This window comes from Rhipicephalus sanguineus, chromosome 6 (genome assembly GCF_013339695.2).
Source record: "Rhipicephalus sanguineus isolate Rsan-2018 chromosome 6, BIME_Rsan_1.4, whole genome shotgun sequence".
Classification (NCBI taxonomy): domain Eukaryota; kingdom Metazoa; phylum Arthropoda; class Arachnida; order Ixodida; family Ixodidae; genus Rhipicephalus; species Rhipicephalus sanguineus.
Window position 1 is genome coordinate 66,824,807 of NC_051181.1, and position 26,731 is coordinate 66,851,537.

A 26,731-nucleotide genomic window follows, 5' to 3' on the forward strand; every position below is an offset into this window, starting at 1 on the left:
CAATGGAAAACTGCCATAGTAGTCCCATTTCTGAAAGCCGGTAAACCCCCAACATCCCCGAGCAGCTACAGACCAATTGCTCTTACCAGTTGCCTCGCGAAAACTTACGAAAGTGTTATCAATTGCAGACTGTCTTTTATCCTCTATTCAAGAAATTTGATTGATAATCATCAATGCGGATACAGAAAAGGTTGCTCAACCACTGACCATCTTGTTCGTCTTGAGCATGAAATACGAGAAGCATTTCGCTACAAACAGTACTGTCTCGCGGTTTTTTTCGATCTAGAGAAGGCCTACGATACCACGTGGCGACACGGAATTCTGCAAGACCTCGCTAATCTAGGCATTCGAGGCAAAATGCTAAAGTGTTTGTCCGACTTCATGACTAACAGAACATTTCAGGTGCGGTTGGGCACTGTGCTTTCACGCACGTTTGTCCAGGAAAATGGCGTACCACAGGCGGTATCCTTAGCACTACCTTGTTCATAGTAAAATGAATTCAATCAATAAGATCATAACCACCCACAATAATGCACTCTCTATATGTTGACGATCTGCAAATCGCTTCTCGTGCCTCTAACCTATCAACCTGTGAGAGGCAACTTCAAATTACCAGAAACAACTAACACATTGGGCCGACGAAATGGTTTCCGTTTTCCACACAAAAGACTGTTGCTGTGATGTTTACACTAAAAAGAGGGATTATTCCCAGACCCATTCTTACATTAAACACATGGCGAGGATGATAAAACCGAACAAAAATTTTAGGTGTGACTTCGACAGTAACTGAATTTTCTTGCTCATATTAATGCACTTAAAATAATGCAATAAAGCGCTTAAACATACTAAAGGTTTTGTCCCATAAGCATTGGGGCTCTCTGATAGATTATGCCTCCTGAAGGTTTATCGTTCTGTTGTCCGCAGTATTTTAGATTATGGGTGTGTTGTTTACGGCTCAGCCAGAAAATCCTACATTGTGCGTCTGGACCCCGTACACAATCTCGGTCTCCGGTTGTCCAGTGGCGCGTATAGAACGATCCCCGATACAGAGTTTATACATAGAGTGCAATGAACCTCCGCTATGCCAGCGTCGCGCACTTTTAACCCTTTCTTATGTTCTAAGATCGGTCACAGTCTCAACATATATGCCACGACATCACCACGCAATGTCACTCACGCTTACATTACTCTAATAGGCCACACTTCATCAAACCACTGATTTACGTTTTGAAGAGCATTGCCGCTCATACGATATTTGTGAGTACGCACTCAATGTCGCCATGAAACCGCCGAGACTGCCGCCAGGGTCTGATCTGACGCAGCTGTGTGACTTTTCACTGACCAATCTAAAGAAACAACACCGCGCGAGAATACATAATCCAGGAATTCCGTGCACTTCAGGACAAATACAAAGGATATACCGAAATATAGCACAGGAACGGCTCGAAAACAAAACACCATGTAGGCAATGGGATTGTGACAAAAAGAAAGCGCTGTCAGTGTTAGAATACCTGAGTTCATGTCCATTTTCAGCGGCTGAGAATGTACGCCTTATTGGAAGCAGTACAAAAAATCATCACCGAGAAACACCGACAAGCAATCATTTACACGGACTCATTAAGTTCAGTAAAGGCGCTACATTTAAGATCGGAGTGCGAACCCTTACTCGGTGATATCCTACACACTATCTCCAGTAACGAGGATGTCACTATTCGTTTCTGTTGGGTACCAAGCCACATAGGGATACCAGGCAACGAAAAGGCGGACGAATGTGCGTCGCTAGCAGCACAGACATCGGTTAAGCGAATAAATATTCCCTTAATGACAGCCTCCGTAACATTCGCGTAGCATTATCTTCAAAATGGCAGCAACAATGGGACTCCTGCACGAGTATAACTGCATCTAGTGAAGCCCACGGTGGGAGAATGGAAGTCGTGCCGTCACCAAGAACGGTTCATTGAGGTTATCCTATGCCGACTCCGCATTGGGCACACCCACCTCACTCACAACTTTTTGCTCAAAGGGGAAGACATGCCGGAATGTGGAAAATGTCAACAGCCATTAACAGTTACACATATTCTAATCACGTGCCCACACATTGAAACAGAAAGGCGAAAACATTTCAGAGAGTTTTACAAGCGTCAAATACCTATGCACCCGAATCTGATTTTAGGAGAGGATCCACTTGTTCCCCTATGTAACGCTATCAATTTCTTGAAAGCAAGCGGCTTTTTAGATAAACTTTAGAGATACTGGTTATAATAGAACACCTTGTGTTTGGCGCAGCTTAGCCTGAGTTGCTCTTGCGCCATTAAACCCAATATAACTAACTAACTCAACCCTACTTCCTTTATATTTATTTGATTTAAACCTGGTATGCTTCGGCAGGAACAGGTCTTTCCCATCACTTTCTTTTTATTTTAGTTTTATCCTAACACCCCGCAGGGGGCGTCTGCGGCAAGCACGCGTTTGGTGTGTAGCGACACCACGGACCCGAGCTAGAAGAGGGGTTTCGACTCCCTCCCACGCCTAGCCGTGCGTGGCGTTGCCGTGTCCGGGGAAAAGGGGATCCTGGGGTTGAGCCGACGCCGGTGATTGGACCTTTTAAGGCCCCCTGGCAGAGGCACACACCCTTTGGCCCCGGCTTCACGCAGACTGCACCCCTGGGCTTACCCACCCAGGGGATATCGGCAGTCGCCTTTTTCCTGTCTCTCTCTCTACCTACATCGTCGTCTTTTTCTCTCTTTCGATCTTTCCTGTTTTTCCTCTTTTCTAGATACTTCTAATTTTCTTGGCGGCAAGGGTTAACCGTGTGTGGTCATCCAACCTTGGTACACCATATTAGGTTATGGTGGCGGCGTACGACTGGCGTGCTGCAGACCTTTTTTACAAAGCTCTGCCGCGTCCCCCTGTAGGGCTCCGTGGTGGGCGGTCGGCGCTGTTGCCGAACTTACATATTATTCTTATATCTACACAAGCTTCCGCCCTTCTCGATCGGCCTCTCAAGAGGAACCGCACCGAAGCAACCTTCCATTTTTCTCTCCAGCCCAGAATAACATTCCCGAAGTACCACGTATTACACTCAGACAGTACAACCACAAGGAAGCTATTTCCATTTTTGGTGGCCATGTGCCTCAAAGAAAAAAATCGGACCAAAGCATAAAGTAACTAAAATGTCAAGTGGCGATTTGCTCATTGAACTAACTGAAAAAGAAAAAGTTCCGAAGATCACCGAGCTTACGAACATTGGGAACACAACAGTATCTACCACCGTTCACAGATCTCTAAATACAAGCAAAGGCGTCATATCCGAGCAAGATTTCATTGGCCTTAGCGATGAGGAACTCCTCGACGGGTTCCAAGATCAACAAGTCATCAAGGTTTAGAGAATTGTAATACGACGAAATGATCAAGAAACTCCAACAAAACATATCATTCTGACCTTTGCAACAAGTGACATGCCTACCTCAATTGAGGCAGGATACCTGAAAATCAATGTAAGGCCTTACATTCCAAAACCCGAGGCGGTGTTTCAAAATGCCAACGGTTTGGGCATGCATCGCAAGTATGCCGAGGGAAATGGAGGCGATGGAGGTCGATCCCAAAACCTCGGTGTCGTCCGACACCGAAGGACCAGCGCTCCCTCGAGCGCGCCAAGCGGGACAAGATCCCAATAACTTTGCAACCGAAGCGATAACCCAAGTGGATATCGCTCTTCACGGACCCAATTTCTACCATATGTCACCTACCATCATTCTACAATTGATCCACATTATTAGTACATTTGCTTCCTTGTAATTTCATCATGGCTTTTATTGTTCATTGGAACGTCAGAGGTCTATTTCAAAACTTAGGTGACATAAGGACATTTTTAAACAAGTTTTCCCCGATAGCATTTTGCCTCCAGGAAACAACCTGGGCGCAAATCACACTCGTATACTAAAAGGTTACACAGTTGTCCGTAAGGACCGGCAACATTGTAGCCGGTTATCGGGAGGAGTTGAAATTGTAGTAAAAAGGCGGCATTTCCACCGGAGCAATCACATTAAACACCCCTCTCGAGGCTGTAGCAGTCAGCATTATAGCACACAAAACCATATCCATCTGCTCCATCTACATTCCCCCCCATGAACAATTGACACTACGAGAACTCGAGGACTTGACAGCGCAACTTCCAGAACCGTTTGTTCTCGTAGGTAATTTTAATGCTTATGGCACGCTATGGGGCAGTGACCAAACAGACCAAAGAGGGCAACTTATTGAAGATTTTATTTATCGAATGACATCTGTCTTTAGACTCGGGCACACCAACTTACTTTTCACCAAGTTCACGCAAGTTTAGTTGCCTGGATCTTGCATTTTGCTCACCATCTATTTTTAATGATTTTAAGTGGGGAAGTACTGGACTCTTCGTACGGCAGCGATCATTTACCTGCAATCATCAAACTGCCATCGTCACTACCCACCATCACCTCTAAACCACGCCGCTGGCTAATCCATCTTGCGAACTGGGCACTATTTTAGAAAACGCGAAACTAGAGGACATCATCTCGCCAGATATTACGATCGATGACATTAATGACAAAATCACGGAAATTTTAATTGCAGCCGCAGAAAAGTCAATACCACGATCGTCAACTCATGTCCGAAAAACGAGAAATGTCTGGTGGACAAAAGAATGCACTGAAGCAAAGAAACTGCAAATAAAGCTTGGGGCGTCTTGAGGAGGTACCCCACATATAGCAACCTCGTAAACTTCAAGCAGGCTAAAGCGAAAGCGCGCTATATCCGTAGGAGGGCCGAAAAAACATCATGGCGCGATTACATAACTTCTATAAATAGTACTGTCTCGTCTAAACGATTGTGGGATCAGTTGAGAAAATTCAGAGGAGACTACTCAGCCTACACTATACCAATTCTCACAAGCCCAGACATCCAGACAACAACACAAGAACAAGCCGACATATTAGGGAGCACTTCTACAACATTTCCAGTTCAGCCAACTACACTGATAACTTTCCTCAAACACCAAGAAACCGCAGAGAAGCAGAAACTACCGCTCACAGGTGCTTCCACACGAAGCTTACAACCAACCCTTAACACTACAGGAACTATACATTGCCCTCGTCACATGGTAAAAAAAACGGCAGTAGGCCCGACAACATACACTACTCTATGCTGGCAACATCTGTCCGAATCATCGACAAAAGTTTTACTTACATTTTTCAACATGGTATGGCAATCCGGGTCTATGCCAGAACAATGGAAAACTGCCATAGTAGTCCCATTTCTAAAAGCCGGTAAACCCCCAACGTCCCCGAGCAGCTACAGACCAATCGCTCTTACCAGTTGCCTGGCGAAAACGTACGAAAGTGTTATCAATTGCAGGCTGTCTTTTATCCTCTATTCAAGAAATTTGATTGATAATCATCAATGAGGATACAGAAAAGGTTGTTCAACCACTGACCATCTTGTTCGTCTTGAGCATGAAATACGAGAAGCATTTCGCTACAAACAGTACTGTCTCGCGGTTTTTTTCGATCTAGAGAAGGCCTACGATACCACGTGGCGACACGGAATTCTGCAAGACCTCGCTAATCTAGGCATTCGAGGCAAAATGCTAAAGTGTTTGTCCGACTTCATGACTAACAGAACATTCCAGGTGCGGTTGGGCACTGTGCTTTCACGCACGTTTGTCCAGGAAAATGGCGTACCACAAGGTTGTATCCTTAGCACTACCTTGTTCATAGTAAAAATGAATTCAGTCACTAAGATCATACCACCCACAATAATGCACTCTCTATATGTTGACGATCTGCAAATCGCTTCTCGTGCCTCTAACCTATCAACCTGTGAGAGGCAACTTCAAATTACCATAAACAAACACATTGGGCCGACAGAAATGGTTTCCGCTTTTCCACACAAAAGACTGTTGCTGTGATGTTTACATTAAAAAGAGGATTATTCCCAGACCATGGAGATGATGATAAAACACGAACAAAAATTTTTAGATGTGACATTCGGCAGTAAACAGAATTTCCTTGCTCATATTAATGCACTTAAAATAAAGGCAAATAAAGCGCTTGACATACTAAAGGTTTTGTCCCATAGCATTGGGCTCTGATAGATTATGCCTCCTGAAGGTTTATCGTTCTGTTGTCCGCAGCATTTAGATTATGGGTGTGTTGTTTACGGCTCGGCCAGAAAATCCTACATTGGGCGTCTGGACCCCGTACACAATCTCGGTCTCCGTTTGTCCAGTGGCGCGTATAGAACATCCCCGATACAGAGTTATACATAGAGTGCAATGAACCTCCGCTATGCCAGCGTCGCGCGCTTTTAACCCTCTCTTATGTTCTAAGGATCAGGTCACAGTCTCAACATATATGCCACGACATCACCACGCAATGTCACTCACGCTTACATTACTCTAATAGGCCACACTTCATCAAACCACTGATTTTACGTTTTGAAGAGCATTGCCGCTCATACGATATTTGTGAGGACGCACTTAATGTCGCCATGAAACCGCCGAGACTGCCGCCATGGTCTGATCTGACGCAGCTGACTGACCAATCTAAAGAAACAACACCGCGCCAGAATACATAATCCAGGAATTCCGTGCACTTCAGGACAAATACAAAGGATATACCGAAATATGCACAGACGGCTCGAAAACAAAACACCATGTAGGCATTGGGATTGTGACAAAAGAAAGCGCTGTCAGTGTTAGAATACCTGAGTTCATGTCCATTTTCAGCGCTGAAATGTACGTCTTATGGGAAGCAGTACAAAAATCATCACCGAGAAACACCGACAGGCAATCATTTACACGGACTCATTAAGTTCAGTAAAGGCGCTACATTTAAGATCGGAGTGCGAACCTTTACTCGGTGATATCCTACACACTATCTCCAGTAACGAGGATGTCACTATTCGTTTCTGTTGGGTACCAAGCCACATATGGATACCAGGCAACGAAAAGGCGGACAAATGTGCGTCTCTAGCCGCACAGACATCGGTTAAGCGAATAAATATTCCCCTTAATGACAGCCTCCGTAACATTCGCGTAGCATTATCTTCAAAATGGCAGCAACAATGGAACTCCTGCACGAGTAATAAACTGTATCTAGTGAAGCCCACGGTGGGAGAATGGAAGTCGTGCCGTCACCAAGAACGGTTCATTGAGGTTATCCTATGCAGACTCCGCATTGGGCACACCCACCTCACTCACAACTTCTTGCTCAAAGGGGAAGACATGCCGGAATGTGGAAAATGTCAACAGCCATTAACAGTTACACATATTCTAATCACGTGCCCACACATTGAAACAGAAAGACGAAAACATTTCAGAGAGTTTTACAAGCGTCAAATACCTATGCACCCGAATCTGATTTTAGGAGAGGATCCACTTGTTCCCATATGTAACGCTATCAATTTCTTGAAAGCAAGCGGCTTTTTAGATAAACTTTAGAGATACTGGTTATAATAGAACACCTTGTGTTTGGCGCAGCTTAGCCTGAGTTGCTCTTGCGCCATTAAACCCAATATAACTAACCAACTATTTTTATCCTAACAATGGCAATGAATTTTACTGTGGCAGAGGAAAACGGGTTCTGGCTAAATCCACAAAAGGGCACGTGCGTCTTATCTCCAGAAAGAGAGACATACACCAAGAACAGACATTGACCTGTAAATAGAGAACATAAATTCCTAAGGCTAATTTTAGACACGAAGCTGGCCTTCAAATCACACATCAAGTATATCAAAAACAAGTGCATAAAAATAATGAATGTCTGAAAGTCTTGTCACGTACTACTTGGGCTACTGACAGAAAGTGTCTGATGAATCTGTGTAGAAGCCTTATACGCACGCGTCTGGATCATGGGGCGATAATTTATCAGTCTGCAAACACCAAGCGCCTTGAAGATGCTTGACCCTGTCCATCATCTAGGCATTCGCCTTTCTACGGGTGCTTTCGTACTAGCCCCGTAGAAAGCCTTTACGTTGAATCAAACGAGTGGTCGTTACACCTCCAGAGGTCCTACCAATCTTTGTATGGTTCCTCAAGGTAAACGCGAACAACGAACACCCGTTACACTCTACTATCAATGATTTGTCCAGTTCTATCCTGTTTGACAACCGTCCTGCCATGAGAAAGCCCTACGCAGTTCGTGTCAAGGGCCTAGCTGAAGAAATAGGTGTGCTACTTTTTGAGCACCGTCTGCTGACTCCCGCTGCATATCCCCCGCCGTGGCGGTGGAAACTCAGATTGCGATGTATCCTTCATGAAAGTTACTAAGCACGCGCGTACTGCATATACCCGTACACACTTCCTCGAACTCCAGCGCAATACACTTTTCCAGAATTCTTTACCGATGCCTCAAAGTCTCACAGTTCGTTGTCCTCTTTGTCCTACACAGCGGTTGGTCCATCCTTTTTGTAGGCGTTGTGCACCCCAATACAAGCATCTTCACAGCAGAATCATGTGCTATATTTGTGGCCATCAAACATATTGTTACGCATATGGACAAAGAAAACGAAGGCCGGTGAACGTGCTGGCCGCTCAGAGGCAGCTGAAGAAGAAGACGACGACGCTGGGAGATTCAACCTGTTGGCCGCTCCTGCGCTCACCTTCGCGTCCAAATAAACGGCCCCTTCAGTCGTATACGTCTCGGCCTCCTTCGAGCGTAACAGCGTGGTGGAGGTGCTGGGTACGCGCTCACGACGACGGAACCATCACTGCTGCAGCTTCGTCGAAGCCGTCGACTCGCCGGCCTCCCGCCATCTGACGAGATTGTCTCCGACATGCCCCAAGAAGGAGATGCTCCCAGGGCAGCACCTTGCGGTCCGTTGCAGTACTACCGAGTCCCACCGCCCTTCAGAGGAAAGGCGGGTGAAGACGTCGACGCGTGGCTCATCCAGTACAAGCGAGTGAGCAAGTCCAATGGATGGGACACAGCCGCTCAGCTCACCAACGTGGTCTTCTCCCTGACCGACACCGCACTCGTGTGGTACGAAAACCACGAGGACGCGCTTACAACGTGGGATCTTTTCGTTGAGGAGCTGCAGGCGTGTTTCGGGGACTCTGTCGCAAAAAAGAAGCGTGCTGAGCAGACGTTATCGCAAAGAGCGCAGCTGCCAGGTGAGACGTGCACGACATATATCGAAGAAGTATTAAGGCTGTGCAAGGTAGTCAGCGCTAATATGTCGGAGGAAGATAAAGTCGGGCATTTGCTAAAAGGAGTGGCTGAGGACGTCTACACTTTTCTAATCGGAAAGGATACCCTCAGTTCTGTGTCCGACTTCATTCGGCACTGCAGAACTTTTGAAACGTTGAAGATGCGTCGGATCACGCCAAAGTTTGGTCGGCTGGCTAACGTGACGACTGTTGCCAGTGTAGACACGAGCCCTTGCCTCGACATTTCCTCGACCATTCGACAGATTGTCCGCGAGGAACTCTCCCGCCAAGAAATGCTGCGTTCAACTGCCGACCATCATGAGATGTACACGCCACGTGACGCTATGACTGCGCCTCTTTCGGCCCCCTGGCAACCGACGATTAGCGCAGCGGCTGTAGAGTACAGCCCAGCCCCACAGTCAAGGGTGACAACGCGCGTTCCAGCTCCGCGCTATGATCGACGCGCTCAGCGCACGCCTCCCCGACGACCGACGTATCATCATGACATCCCCGACGAACCCATCCGCTATACAAGAGCAAACGGTGACGCTCATTTCACTGAAGAGCAACCAAGGTTTCGACCTCTGCCGGTGTGCTACTCCTGCGGTGTACCGGGCCATATATCACGGTTTTGCAACCGTCGTGTAGCTCCGCGATACGGCCCACCGCCAGAATATTCACGACCCTCCGAACGGCATCGCGGTGTCACGCGGCCACCACCATCTGGCAACGATTATTGGCCAAGCAGCTTCCGGAATCACTCCCCGGCATCTGACAGGAGTTTGACGCCTCCACCGCGACCGCGTGCTCCCCGTTCTCCCTCACCGCTGCGTCGCACCACGTCCCCTTCGCCAGCGGAAAACTAGCTAGCGCGGCCGATGGAGGTGAGGTCGCTGGTGATGTGCTACTGACAGAAATACCTCCTGTGTGGATGCTCAAAAATAAAGTGCGTGTTCTTGTGGATGATGTGCCTGTGATGGCCCTGGTGGACACAGGGGCGACAATTTCCGTAATGAGTGTTTCTTTTAAAGACGTGCTAGGGCGCAAAGTTGTTTTTAAGTGGGACGAAACTTCAAAGTTCTGCGGAGTGAGTGGCGAGCCGTTGCGTCCTATTGGTGTGTGCAGTGCTGACGTGCTTTTGGGAGTTCATGTTATTACAACGGAATTCACGATTATTCCTCGGTCGACCCATGACGTTATTCTGGGCATGGACTTTTTGCGGGAGTGTGGTGCCACTGTCGACTGCCGCACAGGGAAGATATTTGTGAGTGGTCTTCCATCAGAGCTCCTGGAAAACTCTGCGGAAGGCGAAACTACATTGTGTGTTTGTGGCGATACTGTCATACCTGCGTCATCTACCGTTCGTGTGCCTGTTGTCTGTTGCGGCGCCGATTGCGACAGCTTCGACGCCAGCGTAGAGCCGATGCACGTTAACTGCGTGAAGAAGAATGTGTTGGTTCCCCATTGTGTGGTGTCTATCAACAGCGGACGCACTGGCTTATGGACCGTAAACTGTTCTTCAGAGCCCGTGATGTTACCAGATGGTTTGAAATTGGCCTGGGTCAGCAGAGACCGGGTCAGCAGAGACCACGCGCCCTTATCGGTGGCCGAACTAACAGATGTGCCGGATGAACCTGGAGTTCACAGTTCGGAAACGGCCCTTTTGTCAATGATAAATAAGTCGCTTAGCACAAGCGAACGGCGAACATTAGTGGGCGTGCTTTCGAAGCACGTTTCGGTATTTGACTTTGCGCAGATGGACAACATACCCTCCATCCCTGCGTCTCGAACACGCCATACCATCAACACGGGTTCGGCCAATCCGATTCGACAAAAGCCGTATCGTGTTTCACCATCAGAGCGCCAAATTATCAACGATCAAGTGCAGGAGATGGTGAAAAAGGGAGTCATACAAGAGTCAGCCAGTCCGTGGGCAGCTCCAGTGATTCTCGTTAAAAAGAAAGATGGATCTTGGAGATTTTGCGTGGACTATCGCCGGTTGAATGCCGTAACAAAAAAGACGTGTACCCACTCCCACGCATTGATGACGCAATAGACTGCCTACATTCGGCCTCTTACTTTTCCTCAGTAGACTTACGATCCGGCTACTGGCAAATTCCGATGCATCCTGAGGACAAGGAAAAGACTGCCTTTGTGACTCCTGACGGGCTCTTTGAATTTAATGTGATGCCCTTTGGACTGTGCAATGCTCCGGCGACGTTCGAGAGATTTATGGACACCATTCTGCGCGGCTTGAAGTGGAACATCTGTATGTGCTACCTCGACGACGGCGTCATCTTTGGCAGGACATTCAGTGAGCACAACTCGCGTCTGGATATTGTTCTGAACTGCATCCGAAACGCTGGACTAGTTTTAAACTCGAAGAAGTGCCACTTCGGAGACCGCCAAACCCTCGTGCTTGGGCATCTCGTCGATAAGGATGGCATACGCCCCGATCCCCAGAAGACAGCAGCCGTTGAAGCATTCAGTGCACCGCGCTCTGTCAAGGAGCTCCGCAGTTTTCTGGGGCTTTGTTCCTATTTCCGACGCTTTATTCCCAAATTTGCTGACGTCGCGCACCCTCTCACATGCCTGCTACGAAAGGGCATTCCCTTTGAGTGGACTCCGGAGTGTCAGTCTTCTTTTCGTCAACTGAAGTTTCTGCTCACGTCACGACCTGTCCTTCAGCACTTCAATCATTTGGCCCCAACAGAACTTCACACGGATGCCAGTGGCGTAGGTATTGGTGCCGTTCTAGTCCAGCGCTATGGTGACCGCGAACACGTCATTGCATACGCAAGTCCCTCACTAAGCCGGCCCGAACAGAATTACACTGTCACGGAACAAGAATGCCTGGCAGTAATATTTGCGATCCAGCGGTTTCGGTCTTACCTGTATGGGCGGCCATTCACAGTAGTCACTGACCATCACTCGCTGTGTTGGCTTGTCAACCTTCGCTACCCTTGTGGCCGCCTTGTGCGCTGGGCGCTTAGGCTGCAAGAATACAGCTTCACCGTCTCTTACAAGAGCGGCCGACGACACGCCGATGCGGACTGCCTCTCACGTATGCCACTCAGCACTACGGACTGTGACGCCGATGACTTTGACCACCTTATAGCTTCTGTATCGCGTAATTTTCCAGACCTCGACACTTTCAAAGCAGAGCAGCAAAAGGACGCAAAATTAGCACCGCTCTTCACACCACGTCCGCCTCTACTAATGCGCGCCATTTCTGCATGCGCGATGGACTCTTGTACAAGAAAAACCTTTCTGGCAATGGCGTACGTTTTCTTCTGGTGGTGCCGGAGAGCCTTCGCACAGCCATTATGAGTGCCATGCACGACGACCCTACGTCTGGACATTTAGGTTCTGCGCGGACGCTCCACCGGACTAAGGAACGTTTTTATTGGCCTGGAATGCAAAAGTCCGTTGAGATGTATGTGGCCAGCTGCATGCAGTGTCAGCGCCATAAACGCCCATCTACTGCCCCAGCTGGTCTCCTCCAACCGATGCCACCTCCAAGCACACCTTTCCAACAAGTGGGCATTGACTTCCTGGGCCCTTTTCCAAAAACGGCTAAGGGCAACCGTTGGATAATTGTTTGTGTCGATTACCTGACACGCTATTGTGAGACGGCGGCCGTCCCCTCCGCAACGGCCAGTGACGTCTCATTGTTCCTGCTGCAACACGTCATACTCCGACATGGCCCACCTCGCGTGATCATCAGCGACCGTGGACGACAATTCACAGCGGATGCCGTGGAGGAGCTTCTTCTTCGTTTATGTGAATCCCGCTTGCGTCACTCGACACCCTACCATCCACAAACGAATGGGCTTACGGAGCGCACCAACCGGACCATTATCAACATGTTGTCTATGTATGTCGCATCCGACCATAAGAACTGGGATGACGTGCTACCTTTCATCACATATGCATTCAATACCGCCAAGCACGAGGCTACCGGCTATAGCCCTTTCTTTTTGTTGTACGCACGTCCACCTCGGCACACAATCGACACTGTTTTCCCTTTCTGTACTCACGAAAACGTCACAGTCGCCGAGACCCTCTGCCTTGCTGAAGAGGCGCGTCGTATAGCACGATTACGCACCTTGGCATCTCAAGACAGAGCGAAAGCACGGTACGACATTCACCACCGGCCTGTAACCTATCGACCCGGTGATTTAGTCTGGCTGTGGACTCCTACTCGGAAACGCGGCTTATGTCAAAAGTTTTTAGCCACATACGAGGGACCATTTGTTATTATCACCAGACTCACAGAGGTCACCTATACCATCGCTCGCCTTACGGCAAGTGGTAGACGAGCTGCCAAGACCCAGGTGGTCCATGTCGCCCGCTTGAAATTTTTTACGTCGCGACAACCCGACTGACTCGCCCGGCGGCCTTCGTCTGCGAGGAGAGGAATGTTACGCATATGGACAAAGAAAACGAAGGCCGGTGAACGTGCTGGCCGCTCAGAGGCAGCTGAAGAAGAAGACGACGACGCTGGGAGATTCAACCTGTTGGCCGCTCCTGCGCTCACCTTCGCGTCCAAATAAACGGCCCCTTCAGTCGCATACGTCTCGGCCTCCTTCGAGCGTAACAATATTAAAGAATTAAAACTACAACGTGCAGTGATATACAGATTCGCTAAGCGTCGTGAAAGCTCTGAAAACTCTTAAAAAGCACAAGAACCCTGTCCTAGTCTAGGTCTACACAATATTCTGCACGATCTACGCACTCGTACGGCATGTCGTAGTGTGCTGGGTGCCAGGGCGCCGCGAAATTCAAGGAAACGTGTTTGCGGACCAGCTAGCTGCTACTGCCCACGAAAACGCTGCCGCCAATACATATATAGCTGTGCCTTCACTTGACTTAAACCCTTCCTTAAAAGAAAGCTCAGAGACTACTGGCAGCGGTCGTGGGACAGGCAAACACAAAATAAACTTCATCTCATCAAGCCACATGTCGCGTATTGGCCGCCAGTATCAGTCACATCGCACAGAAGTAACACTTACCAGGATAAGAATAGGACACACACAGTCATAGGCGTGCGCACAGAGGGGGCAGGGGGGGCGGCTGCCCCCCCTGATCACCTAAGAGGTGGGCGCGAAATCTGCCCATACATTGACTTAGTAGGGTGGGGGGGGGGCGCTGCGATGAACGTTTGCCCCCCACCTCCTGATGGGGAACCCTGCGCACGCCTATGCACACAGTGCACACTCACACCTTCTCTCCGGTGGTGATCCACCCATGTGTGTGAGATGTGGTGAAGCACTAACCGTGCTTCACATTTTAATACAGTGTAATCAACTAGAAACTCTTAGAAAACAACACTTCTTTACCCTACCGACAACAATTACCATTTCACCCATCAATATTCGTCGTTAGGGACCTGTTATTAGACATCAGTCACTGTTCGGGTTTTTAAAAGAAGACGATTGCTTTCACGCAATATACCCAGGGAATCCGTAGCGCAACCTCTGAAAGAGGTTGTTGCTACTGTAGTTACATTATAGAAATCACTTGCCTCCTTGCCTTTGGCCTCAAAGGCGTTAAGGAGGCATTCGCGCTTCCACCATATCCCCATTGTTTATCATCACGACCACTTGCCATTCATTATCTATGCACATGTTTCACGTCACTCTCATGATTTTATTATGTTTTACCCCACCTTAGCGATATGAATTTTAGGCCCTATACAGCCACTTAACATAATCATTGTTCACATTCGCTGTCATGTCCTGACGCTCTTTGGCCATCAAATGGCCCTTGCGCCAATAAACATCACATATTATCATCAAAGTCAATGCCGGCGAAAGACTACAGCGAAACCCTAGTGCGAAGCACGGGCAACGCCGGCTACAGAGTCTGTCTGGCAGCTGCTTCGCCAGAATAATAGCGCCAGTTTACTAGCCAAAGAGACGTGGACGAGAAAGAGGATACAGGAGAACGCTAGACTTCAACTACACTTTATACACATAACACTTAGGTATATATAGACAACTTGGGGACTGCATGCGCGCAAACGTCCTGTTAATACTGATATTCAGCAACAAAGATGAGTTATCAGTTTCTTTCCGGATAGCCAAGTTAGTTGTCAGAGAGAGCGTAGGAGGGACTGCTGACACACGCGGCAGCTTCTTTTTTAAAGGGACACTAAAGAGAAACAATGAATTGGTTTAGATTGATAAAGTGTGCTCGGAGAACTCTTGTGTAGTTTATTTCACCACCATAGGTTTATTATTAGAGGAGAAAACCAAGTTCAAAGTTTCATTTTTAAATTTCGCGCCGAACTTTGTAATTTGTGACGTAAAAGACTTCAAGTAGCATTTAACGTATTTTGGCGCCACTGGCTCGACGAAATTTCGACAAACTCTTTATGTCAAGTCTCTGGCCCCCTCAGAGGACAATGTACTTCGATTTCGATTAGGAACTACGTAGGCCCAAGCAGGCGCCGTCAAAAATATCTGACGTCACGGAAAATGGTGCGGAAATTTCAAGGTGGCGTCGCCACTTGTATTTTCTTTTGCGCGTTTTCCTCGCTTATTAAGCGTCTTCGCGCAGAAAGCATGGTGTTTTTGGCATCGTGGAAGACTACTTTACTAATGCGAGAGAAATCGTTTTGCTCTTTAGTGTCCCTTTAATGACCAAGCTTCATAAATTTCCCCTCTCCCCTTGCGTTACGAAGCTGCGCAGCTCTGGATGTTTTTTCATAGTATGGGGAGCAAGAACAACTGCTATGGTCAGCAAGGTGCCCACCACCGGCCAGCGCCTTCACTGCCGCTCGGTGGTCCTGCAGCCTTATGAATGCAGCGGCCGGTTCGGCCTACGTAACACCGGCCACAGGACAGCAGAATCTTGTACACCACTGCGGTTTTGCACGGAACAAAATGAGTGGCGTGACTCAGTTTACAGGCCTTGTCTTGGCTTAAGCCGTTCACCGATGCACACATGCGTAGAAGCTTATTCGGCGCCGTAAACACGATGTGTACGCCGCATTTTTCCGCCACCTTCTTCAGTCGGGCGAGAACTGGTGTACGCAAGGAATAGGCACGGGACGTTCCCGTGGTTCACCCCTGTTTTGTCTGGTGGCTAGGCCGCCAGCCTTCACTTCCTTTACTAGACTCTCCACCACGGACTTAATCAGCGGTTCAAAAAAGCCGGCCAATTTCAAGCATTCAACTTGGCCTCTCACGCTCTCTCCTACAAGGTACTCGCCCGACTTAGCAAGCGCAGCTCGCAAGCAATTTCTTGCTATCCCTCTCTTTACAATCCTTTACTGGGCCGAATGATATCCCAGGATCTGTTTTTTGGAACGAGGTCCGTATTCCCAGCAAATGTGCTGACTACAGCTAATGCGCAGATCTAGAAAATGTGAACATCCCTCATTAGGCATCTCTCACGTGAACCTGAGACCCTCACCGCATCTTTCAAACTGCAGGACTTGCTCTGTAGCCCCTGCACCCTCTTGAGGTGTTTCTTAACAGCACAAGGTAATCATCCAAGTACCTAAAAATCTTTGCCACCTTTGCAACGCCAACAGATGACGCAATACGCTTATCAACGTATGTAGAAAATGTCGCTTAAAATTGTTAGTATACATGATCGATTGCACACCCCCTCTTTTTGTACAAATGTGTCATTGGCGAAGGTTACCACTTTACATGATAGATAACTCTAAGCATTTCTTTAAAGAAACTGTCAACAGAAAGCCCCGCCGCGTTCATAAATTCAACTGCACCGAAGGTATCAATGCTGTTTCTGACAGCGCAAAACAAGGCACTTTTGGAATCAAATAAAACAAGTCTGCAACGTCTGCGGAAAAGCCAACCAGCTGCGTCCCCGTCCGTGGCTACGCGGATAAAAAATCAATGGCATCGCCTGAGTTCCGTGTCAAATACGGATCATCCAGCTGAACAGCTTGATCCAACTTTCAACTTTCCGCCTTACATGATCGCTTCGCCAGAACCAGGCATGCAAGAAGAAGTAAGAGCACCGGGAAGTCGAGCGGTGAGGCTCAAGAGCTATCGCTCGGTGGCAACATTTCACCGAATACTCTTGTGTTGGATAACAGTGCTGCTATACCGGGAGCGATTGCATCGACAGTCCCACGACTACAGATCTACAGATTCCTGCAGCCCTGTGATACGTTACAAGTCACATCAGCTTCTACCTAGCTGCCTGACAAAAATAAGTGAAACTACATTTTGATATAATATGCGGTGGTAAATACGTATACCATTACCTTTTACATCAGTACTGGGTCCCCGCAGGGGCGTCTGTGGAAGCAGGCGTTTGGTGTGTAGCGACACCACGGACCCGAGCTAACGGGGGGGTTTCGACCCCCTCCCACGCCTAGCCGTGCGTGGCTTTGCCGTGTCCGGGGAAAAGGGGATCCTGGGGGTTGAGCCGACGCCGGGTGATTGGACCTTTAAGGCCCCCTGGCAGAGGCAACACACCCCTTTGGCCCCGGCTTCACGCAGACGGCACCCCTGGGCTGACCCACCCAGGGGAAATCGGCAGTCGCCTTTTCCTGTCTCTCTCTCTACCTACATCTTCGTCTTTTTCTCTCTTTCAATCTTTCCTGTCCTCTCCTCTTTTCTGGATACTTCTAATTTTCTTGGCGGCAAGGGTTAACCGTGTGTGGTCATCCCACCTTGGTACACCATATTAGGTTATAGTGGCGGCGTACGACTGGCGTGCTGCAGTCCTTTTTTACAAAGCTCTGCCGCGTCCCCCTGTAGGGCTCCGTGGTGGGCGGTCGGCGCTGTTGCCGAACTTACATATTATTCTTATGGCTACACAAGCTTCCGCCCTTCTCGATCGGCCTCTCAAGAGGAACCGCACCGAAGCAACCTTCCATTTTTCTCTCCAGCCCAGAATAACATTCCCGAAGTACCACGTATTACACTCAGACAGTACACCAGCAAGGAAGCTATCACCATTTTTGGTGGCCAAGTGCCTCAAAGAAAAAATCGGACCAAAGCATAAAGTAACTAAAATGTCAAGTGGCGATTTGCTCATTGAACTAACTGAAAAAGAACAAGTTCCGAAGATCACCGAGCTTACGAACATTGGCAACACAACAGTATCTACCACCGTCCACAGATCTCTAAATACAAGCAAAGGCGTCATATCCGAGCAAGATTTCATTGGCCTTAGCGATGAGGAACTCCTCGACGGATTCCAAGATCAACAAGTCATCAAGGTTCAGAGAATTGTAATACGACGAAATGATCAAGAAACTCCTACAAAACATATCATTCTGACCTTCGCAACAAGTGACATGCCTACCTCAATTGAGGCAGGATACCTGAAAATCAATGTAAGGCCTTACATTCCAAACCCGAGGCGGTGTTTCAAATGCCAACGGTTTGGGCATGCATCGCAAGTATGCCGAGGGAAGGACACCTGCGCAAAATGCAGCTCAAATTATCACAAAGCTGAAAGTTGCGAAGCCTCACCTCATTCTGTCAACTGTGGTGGAGACCATCCCGCCTACTCACGGTCCTGTCCATCCTGGAAAAGAGAGAAGGAAATCATCACACTAACCGTAAAAGAAAAGATCTCATTTGTCGAAGCGAGAAAACGCTTGTCACACCTCTTCCACAAAAGCTAGCCGAGGTGACGCGTAAGGGGGCAGCGTCACAACGGCCTCAGGAGTCCACCGTGTCCGCTCAAAGCGATACGGTGGTATCTCCCCCCGCCCCCCAGGTGGAAGCAGCCACGGCTGCTCCACCGAAACTTAAGACCCCGCAGGCGGCAGCCTCGCAGGGCCTTAAGATCAATCGCACCTCGAGGCCTGAGACACGCCTTTCAGTGCCCGAGTCTCGGACCCCCAGCGCCTCTGAAAAGGCGATGGAGGCCGATCCCAAAACCTCGGTGTCGTCGACACCGAAGGACCAGCGCTCCCTCGAGCGCGCCAAGCGGGACAAGATCCCAATAACTTTGCAACCGAAGCGATAACCCAAGTGGATATCGCTCTTCACGTACCCAATTTCTGCCATATGTCACCTACCATGATTTTAACAATTGATCCACATTATTAGTACATTTGCTTCCTTGTAATTTCATCATGGCTTTTATCGTTCATTGGAACATCAGAGGTCTATTTCAAAACTTAGGTGACATAAAGGACATTTTTAACAAGTTTTCCCCGATAGCATTTTGCCTCCAGGAAACAAACCTGGGCGCAAAGCACACTCGTATACTAAAAGGTTACACAGTTGTCCGTAAGGACCGGCAACATTGTATCCGTTTATCGGGAGGAGTTGCAATTGTAGTAAAAGGTGGCATTCCCACCCGAGCAATCACATTAAACACCCCTCTCGAGGCTGTAGCAGTCAGCATTATAGCACACAAAACCATATCCATCTGCTCCATCTGCATTCCCCCCCATGAACAATTGACACTACGAGAACTCGAGGACTTGACAGCGCAACTTCCAGAACCGTTTGTTCTCGTAGGTGATTTTAATGCTCATGGCACGCTATGGGGCAGTGACCAAACAGACCAAAGAGGGCAACTTATTGAGGATTTTATTTTATCGAATGACATCTGTCTTTTAAACTCGGGCACACCAACTTACTTTTCACCAAGTTCACGCAAGTTTAGTTGCCTGGATCTTGCATTTTGCTCACCATCTATTTTTAATGATTTTAAGTGGGAAGTACCGGACTCTTCGTACGGCAGCGATCATTTACCTGCAATCATCAAACTGCCATCGTCACTACCCACCATCACCTCTAAACCACGCCGCTGGCTAATCCATCTTGCGAACTGGGCACTATTTTTAGAAAACGCGAAACTAGAGGACATCATCTCGCCAGATATTACGATCGATGACATTAATGACAAAATCACGGAAATTATAATTGCAGCCGTAGAGAAGTCAATACCACGATCGTCAACTCATATCCGAAAAACGAGAAATGTCTGGTGGACAAAAGAATGCACTGAAGCAAAGAAACTGCAAAATAAAGCTTGGGGCGTCTTGAGGAGGTACCCCACATATAGCAACCTCGTAAACTTCAAGCAGGCTAAAGCGAAAGCGCGCTATATCCGTAGGCAGGCCGAAAAAACATCATGGCGCGATTACATAACTTCTATAAATAGTACTGTCTCGTCTAAACGATTGTGGGATCAGTTGAGAAAATTCAGAGGAGACTACTCAGCCTACACTATACCAATTCTCACAAGCCCAGACATCCAGACAACAACACAAGAACAAGCCGACATATTAGGGGGGCACTTCTACAACATTTCCAGTTCAGCCAACTACACTGATAACTTTCCTCAAACACAAAGAAACCGCAGAGAAGCAGAAACTACCGCTCACAGGTGCTTCACACGAAGCTTACAACCAACCCTTAACACTACAGGAACTATACGTTGCACTCTCACATGGTAAAAAAACGGCAGTAGGCCCCGACAACATACACTACTCTATGCTGGCACATCTGTCCGAATCATCGACAAAAGTTTTACTTACATTTTTCAACATGGTATGGCAATCCGGGTCTATGCCAGAACAATGGAAAACTGCCATAGTAGTCCCATTTCTGAAAGCCGGTAAACCCCCAACATCCCCGAGCAGCTACAGACCAATTGCTCTTACCAGTTGCCTCGCGAAAACTTACGAAAGTGTTATCAATTGCAGACTGTCTTTTATCCTCTATTCAAGAAATTTGATTGATAATCATCAATGCGGATACAGAAAAGGTTGCTCAACCACTGACCATCTTGTTCGTCTTGAGCATGAAATACGAGAAGCATTTCGCTACAAACAGTACTGTCTCGCGGTTTTTTTCGATCTAGAGAAGGCCTACGATACCACGTGGCGACACGGAATTCTGCAAGACCTCGCTAATCTAGGCATTCGAGGCAAAATGCTAAAGTGTTTGTCCGACTTCATGACTAACAGAACATTTCAGGTGCGGTTGGGCACTGTGCTTTCACGCACGTTTGTCCAGGAAAATGGCGTACCACAAGGCTGTATCCTTAGCACTACCTTGTTCATAGTAAAAATGAATTCAATCAATAAGATCATACCACCCACAATAATGCACTCTCTATATGTTGATGATCTGCAAATCGCTTCTCGTGCCTCTAACCTATCAACCTGTGAGAGGCAACTTCAAATTACCATAAACAAACTAACACATTGGGCCGACAGAAATGGTTTCCGTTTTTCCACACAAAAGACTGTTGCTGTGATGTTTACACTAAAAAGAGGATTATTCCCAGACCCAGTTCTTACATTAAACAACATGGCGATGATGATAAAACACGAACAAAAATTTTTAGGTGTGACATTCGACAGTAAACTGAATTTTCTTGCTCATATTAATGCACTTAAAATAAAGGCAAATAAAGCGCTTAACATACTAAAGGTTTTGTCCCATAAGCATTGGGGCTCTGATAGATTATGCCTCCTGAAGGTTTATCGTTCTGTTGTCCGCAGTATTTTAGATTATGGGTGTGTTGTTTACGGCTCAGCCAGAAAATCCTACATTGGGCGTCTGGACCCCGTACACAATCTCGGTCTCCGGTTGTCCAGTGGCGCGTATAGAACATCCCCGATACAGAGTTTATACATAGAGTGCAATGAACCTCCGCTATGCCAGCGTCGCGCACTTTTAACCTTTTCTTATGTTCTAAGGATCAGGTCACAGTCTCAACATATATGCCACGACATCACCACGCAATGTCACTCACGCTTACATTACTCTAATAGGCCACACTTCATCAAACCACTGATTTTACGTTTTGAAGAGCATTGCCGCTCATACGATATTTGTGAGGACGCACTCAATGTCGCTATGAAACCGCCGAGACTGCCGCCATGGTCTGATCTGACGCAGCTGTGTGACTTTTCACTGACCAATCTAAAGAAACAACACCGCGCCAGAATACATAATCCAGGAATTCCGTGCACTTCAGGACAAATACAAAGGATATACCGAAATATGCACAGACGGCTCGAAAACAAAACACCATGTAGGCATTGGGATTGTGACAAAAGAAAGCGCTGTCAGTGTTAGAATACCTGAGTTCATGTCCATTTTCAGCGCTGAAATGTACGTCTTATGGGAAGCAGTACAAAAATCATCACCGAGAAACACCGACAGGCAATCATTTACACGGACTCATTAAGTTCAGTAAAGGCGCTACATTTAAGATCGGAGTGCGAACCATTACTCGGTGATATCCTACACACTATCTCCAGTAACGAGGATGTCACTATTCGTTTCTGTTGGGTACCAGGCCACATAGGGATACCAGGCAACGAAAAGGCGGACGAATGTGCGTCGCTAGCAGCACAGACATCGGTTAAGCGAATAAATATTCCCCTTAATGACAGCCTCCGTAACATTCGCGTAGCATTATCTTCAAAATGGCAGCAACAATGGGACTCCTGCACGAGTAATAAACTGCATCTAGTGAAGCCCACGGTGGGAGAATGGAAGTCGTGCCGTCACCAAGAACGGTTCATTGAGGTTATCCTATGCAGACTCCGCATTGGGCACACCCACCTCACTCACAACTTCTTGCTCAAAGGGGAAGACATGCCGGAATGTGGAAAATGTCAACAGCCATTAACAGTTACACATATTCTAATCACGTGCCCACACATTGAAACAGAAAGACGAAAACATTTCAGAGAGTTTTACAAGCGTCAAATACCTATGCACCCGAATCTGATTTTAGGAGAGGATCCACTTGTTCCCATATGTAACGCTATCAATTTCTTGAAAGCAAGCGGCTTTTTAGATAAACTTTAGAGATACTGGTTATAATAGAACACCTTGTGTTTGGCGCAGCTTAGCCTGAGTTGCTCTTGCGCCATTAAACCCAATATAACTAACCAACTATTTTTATCCTAACAATGGCAATGAATTTTACTGTGGCAGAGGAAAACGGGTTCTGGCTAAATCCACAAAAGGGCACGTGCGTCTTATCTCCAGAAAGAGAGACATACACCAAGAACAGACATTGACCTGTAAATAGAGAACATAAATTCCTAAGGCTAATTTTAGACACGAAGCTGGCCTTCAAATCACACATCAAGTATATCAAAAACAAGTGCATAAAAATAATGAATGTTCTGAAAGTCTTGTCACGTACTACTTGGGCTACTGACAGAAAGTGTCTGATGAATCTGTGTAGAAGCCTTATACGCACGCGTCTGGATCATGGGGCGATAATTTATCAGTCTGCAACACCAAGCGCCTTGAAGATGCTTGACCCTGTCCATCATCTAGGCATTCGCCTTTCTACGGGTGCTTTTCGTACTAGCCCCGTAGAAAGCCTTTACGTTGAATCAAACGAGTGGTCGTTACACCTCCAGAGGTCCTACCAATCTTTTGTATGGTTCCTCAAGGTAAACGCGAACAACGAACACCCGTTACACTCTACTATCAATGATTTGTCCAGTTCTATCCTGTTTGACAACCGTCCTGCCATGAGAAAGCCCTACGCAGTTCGTGTCAAGGGCCTAGCTGAAGAAATAGGTGTGCTACTTTTTGAGCACCGTCTGCTGACTCCCGCTGCATATCCCCCGCCGTGGCGGTGGAAACTCAGATTGCGATGTATCCTTCATGAAAGTTACTAAGCACGCGCGTACTGCATATACCCGTACACACTTCCTCGAACTCCAGCGCAAATACACTTTTCCAGAATTCTTTACCGATGCCTCAAAGTCTCACAGTTCGTTGTCCTCTTTGTCCTACACAGCGGTTGGTCCATCCTTTTTGTAGGCGTTGTGCACCCCAATACAAGCATCTTCACAGCAGAATCATGTGCTATATTTGTGGCCATCAAACATATTGTTACGCATATGGACAAAGAAAACGAAGGCCGGTGAACGTGCTGGCCGCTCAGAGGCAGCTGAAGAAGAAGACGACGACGCTGGGAGATTCAACCTGTTGGCCGCTCCTGCGCTCACCTTCGCGTCCAAATAAACGGCCCCTTCAGTCGTATACGTCTCGGCCTCCTTCGAGCGTAACAGCGTGGTGGAGGTGCTGGGTACGCGCTCACGACGACGGAACCATCACTGCTGCAGCTTCGTCGAAGCCGTCGACTCGCCGGCCTCCCGCCATCTGACGAGATTGTCTCCGACATGCCCCAAGAAGGAGATGCTCCCAGGGCAGCACCTTGCGGTCCGTTGCAGTACTACCGAGTCCCACCGCCCTTCAGAGGAAAGGCGGGTGAAGACGTCGACGCGTGGCTCATCCAGTACAAGCGAGTGAGCAAGTCCAATGGATGGGACACAGCCGCTCAGCTCACCAACGTGGTCTTCTCCCTGACCGACACCGCACTCGTGTGGTACGAAAACCACGAGGACGCGCTTACAACGTGGGATCTTTTCGTTGAGGAGCTGCAGGCGTGTTTCGGGGACTCTGTCGCAAAAAAGAAGCGTGCTGAGCAGACGTTATCGCAAAGAGCGCAGCTGCCAGGTGAGACGTGCACGACATATATCGAAGAAGTATTAAGGCTGTGCAAGGTAGTCAGCGCTAATATGTCGGAGGAAGATAAAGTCGGGCATTTGCTAAAAGGAGTGGCTGAGGACGTCTACACTTTTCTAATCGGAAAGGATACCCTCAGTTCTGTGTCCGACTTCATTCGGCACTGCAGAACTTTTGAAACGTTGAAGATGCGTCGGATCACGCCAAAGTTTGGTCGGCTGGCTAACGTGACGACTGTTGCCAGTGTAGACACGAGCCCTTGCCTCGACATTTCCTCGACCATTCGACAGATTGTCCGCGAGGAACTCTCCCGCCAAGAAATGCTGCGTTCAACTGCCGACCATCATGAGATGTACACGCCACGTGACGCTATGACTGCGCCTCTTTCGGCCCCCTGGCAACCGACGATTAGCGCAGCGGCTGTAGAGTACAGCCCAGCCCCACAGTCAAGGGTGACAACGCGCGTTCCAGCTCCGCGCTATGATCGACGCGCTCAGCGCACGCCTCCCCGACGACCGACGTATCATCATGACATCCCCGACGAACCCATCCGCTATACAAGAGCAAACGGTGACGCTCATTTCACTGAAGAGCAACCAAGGTTTCGACCTCTGCCGGTGTGCTACTCCTGCGGTGTACCGGGCCATATATCACGGTTTTGCAACCGTCGTGTAGCTCCGCGATACGGCCCACCGCCAGAATATTCACGACCCTCCGAACGGCATCGCGGTGTCACGCGGCCACCACCATCTGGCAACGATTATTGGCCAAGCAGCTTCCGGAATCACTCCCCGGCATCTGACAGGAGTTTGACGCCTCCACCGCGACCGCGTGCTCCCCGTTCTCCCTCACCGCTGCGTCGCACCACGTCCCCTTCGCCAGCGGAAAACTAGCTAGCGCGGCCGATGGAGGTGAGGTCGCTGGTGATGTGCTACTGACAGAAATACCTCCTGTGTGGATGCTCAAAAATAAAGTGCGTGTTCTTGTGGATGATGTGCCTGTGATGGCCCTGGTGGACACAGGGGCGACAATTTCCGTAATGAGTGTTTCTTTTAAAGACGTGCTAGGGCGCAAAGTTGTTTTTAAGTGGGACGAAACTTCAAAGTTCTGCGGAGTGAGTGGCGAGCCGTTGCGTCCTATTGGTGTGTGCAGTGCTGACGTGCTTTTGGGAGTTCATGTTATTACAACGGAATTCACGATTATTCCTCGGTCGACCCATGACGTTATTCTGGGCATGGACTTTTTGCGGGAGTGTGGTGCCACTGTCGACTGCCGCACAGGGAAGATATTTGTGAGTGGTCTTCCATCAGAGCTCCTGGAAAACTCTGCGGAAGGCGAAACTACATTGTGTGTTTGTGGCGATACTGTCATACCTGCGTCATCTACCGTTCGTGTGCCTGTTGTCTGTTGCGGCGCCGATTGCGACAGCTTCGACGCCAGCGTAGAGCCGATGCACGTTAACTGCGTGAAGAAGAATGTGTTGGTTCCCCATTGTGTGGTGTCTATCAACAGCGGACGCACTGGCTTATGGACCGTAAACTGTTCTTCAGAGCCCGTGATGTTACCAGATGGTTTGAAATTGGCCTGGGTCAGCAGAGACCGGGTCAGCAGAGACCACGCGCCCTTATCGGTGGCCGAACTAACAGATGTGCCGGATGAACCTGGAGTTCACAGTTCGGAAACGGCCCTTTTGTCAATGATAAATAAGTCGCTTAGCACAAGCGAACGGCGAACATTAGTGGGCGTGCTTTCGAAGCACGTTTCGGTATTTGACTTTGCGCAGATGGACAACATACCCTCCATCCCTGCGTCTCGAACACGCCATACCATCAACACGGGTTCGGCCAATCCGATTCGACAAAAGCCGTATCGTGTTTCACCATCAGAGCGCCAAATTATCAACGATCAAGTGCAGGAGATGGTGAAAAAGGGAGTCATACAAGAGTCAGCCAGTCCGTGGGCAGCTCCAGTGATTCTCGTTAAAAAGAAAGATGGATCTTGGAGATTTTGCGTGGACTATCGCCGGTTGAATGCCGTAACAAAAAAAGACGTGTACCCACTCCCACGCATTGATGACGCAATA

At 48.3% G+C, this 26,731-nt stretch overlaps 1 protein-coding gene across 1 annotated transcript in view; it reads left to right on the forward strand.

Moving 5' to 3' along the window:
• LOC125758855 (uncharacterized) overlaps positions 1-26,307 on the forward strand; it is a 47,786-nt gene extending 21,479 nt beyond the window's left edge. The window contains exons 2-4 of the mRNA XM_049416526.1: positions 20,603-21,636; positions 24,246-25,100; positions 26,161-26,307. Of these exons, the coding sequence (XP_049272483.1) occupies positions 20,629-21,636; positions 24,246-25,100; positions 26,161-26,307 (2,010 nt within the window). The 5' untranslated portion in view covers positions 20,603-20,628. The remainder of the gene's footprint in view (positions 1-20,602; positions 21,637-24,245; positions 25,101-26,160) is intronic.
• The last annotated feature ends 424 nt before the right edge of the window (positions 26,308-26,731 follow it).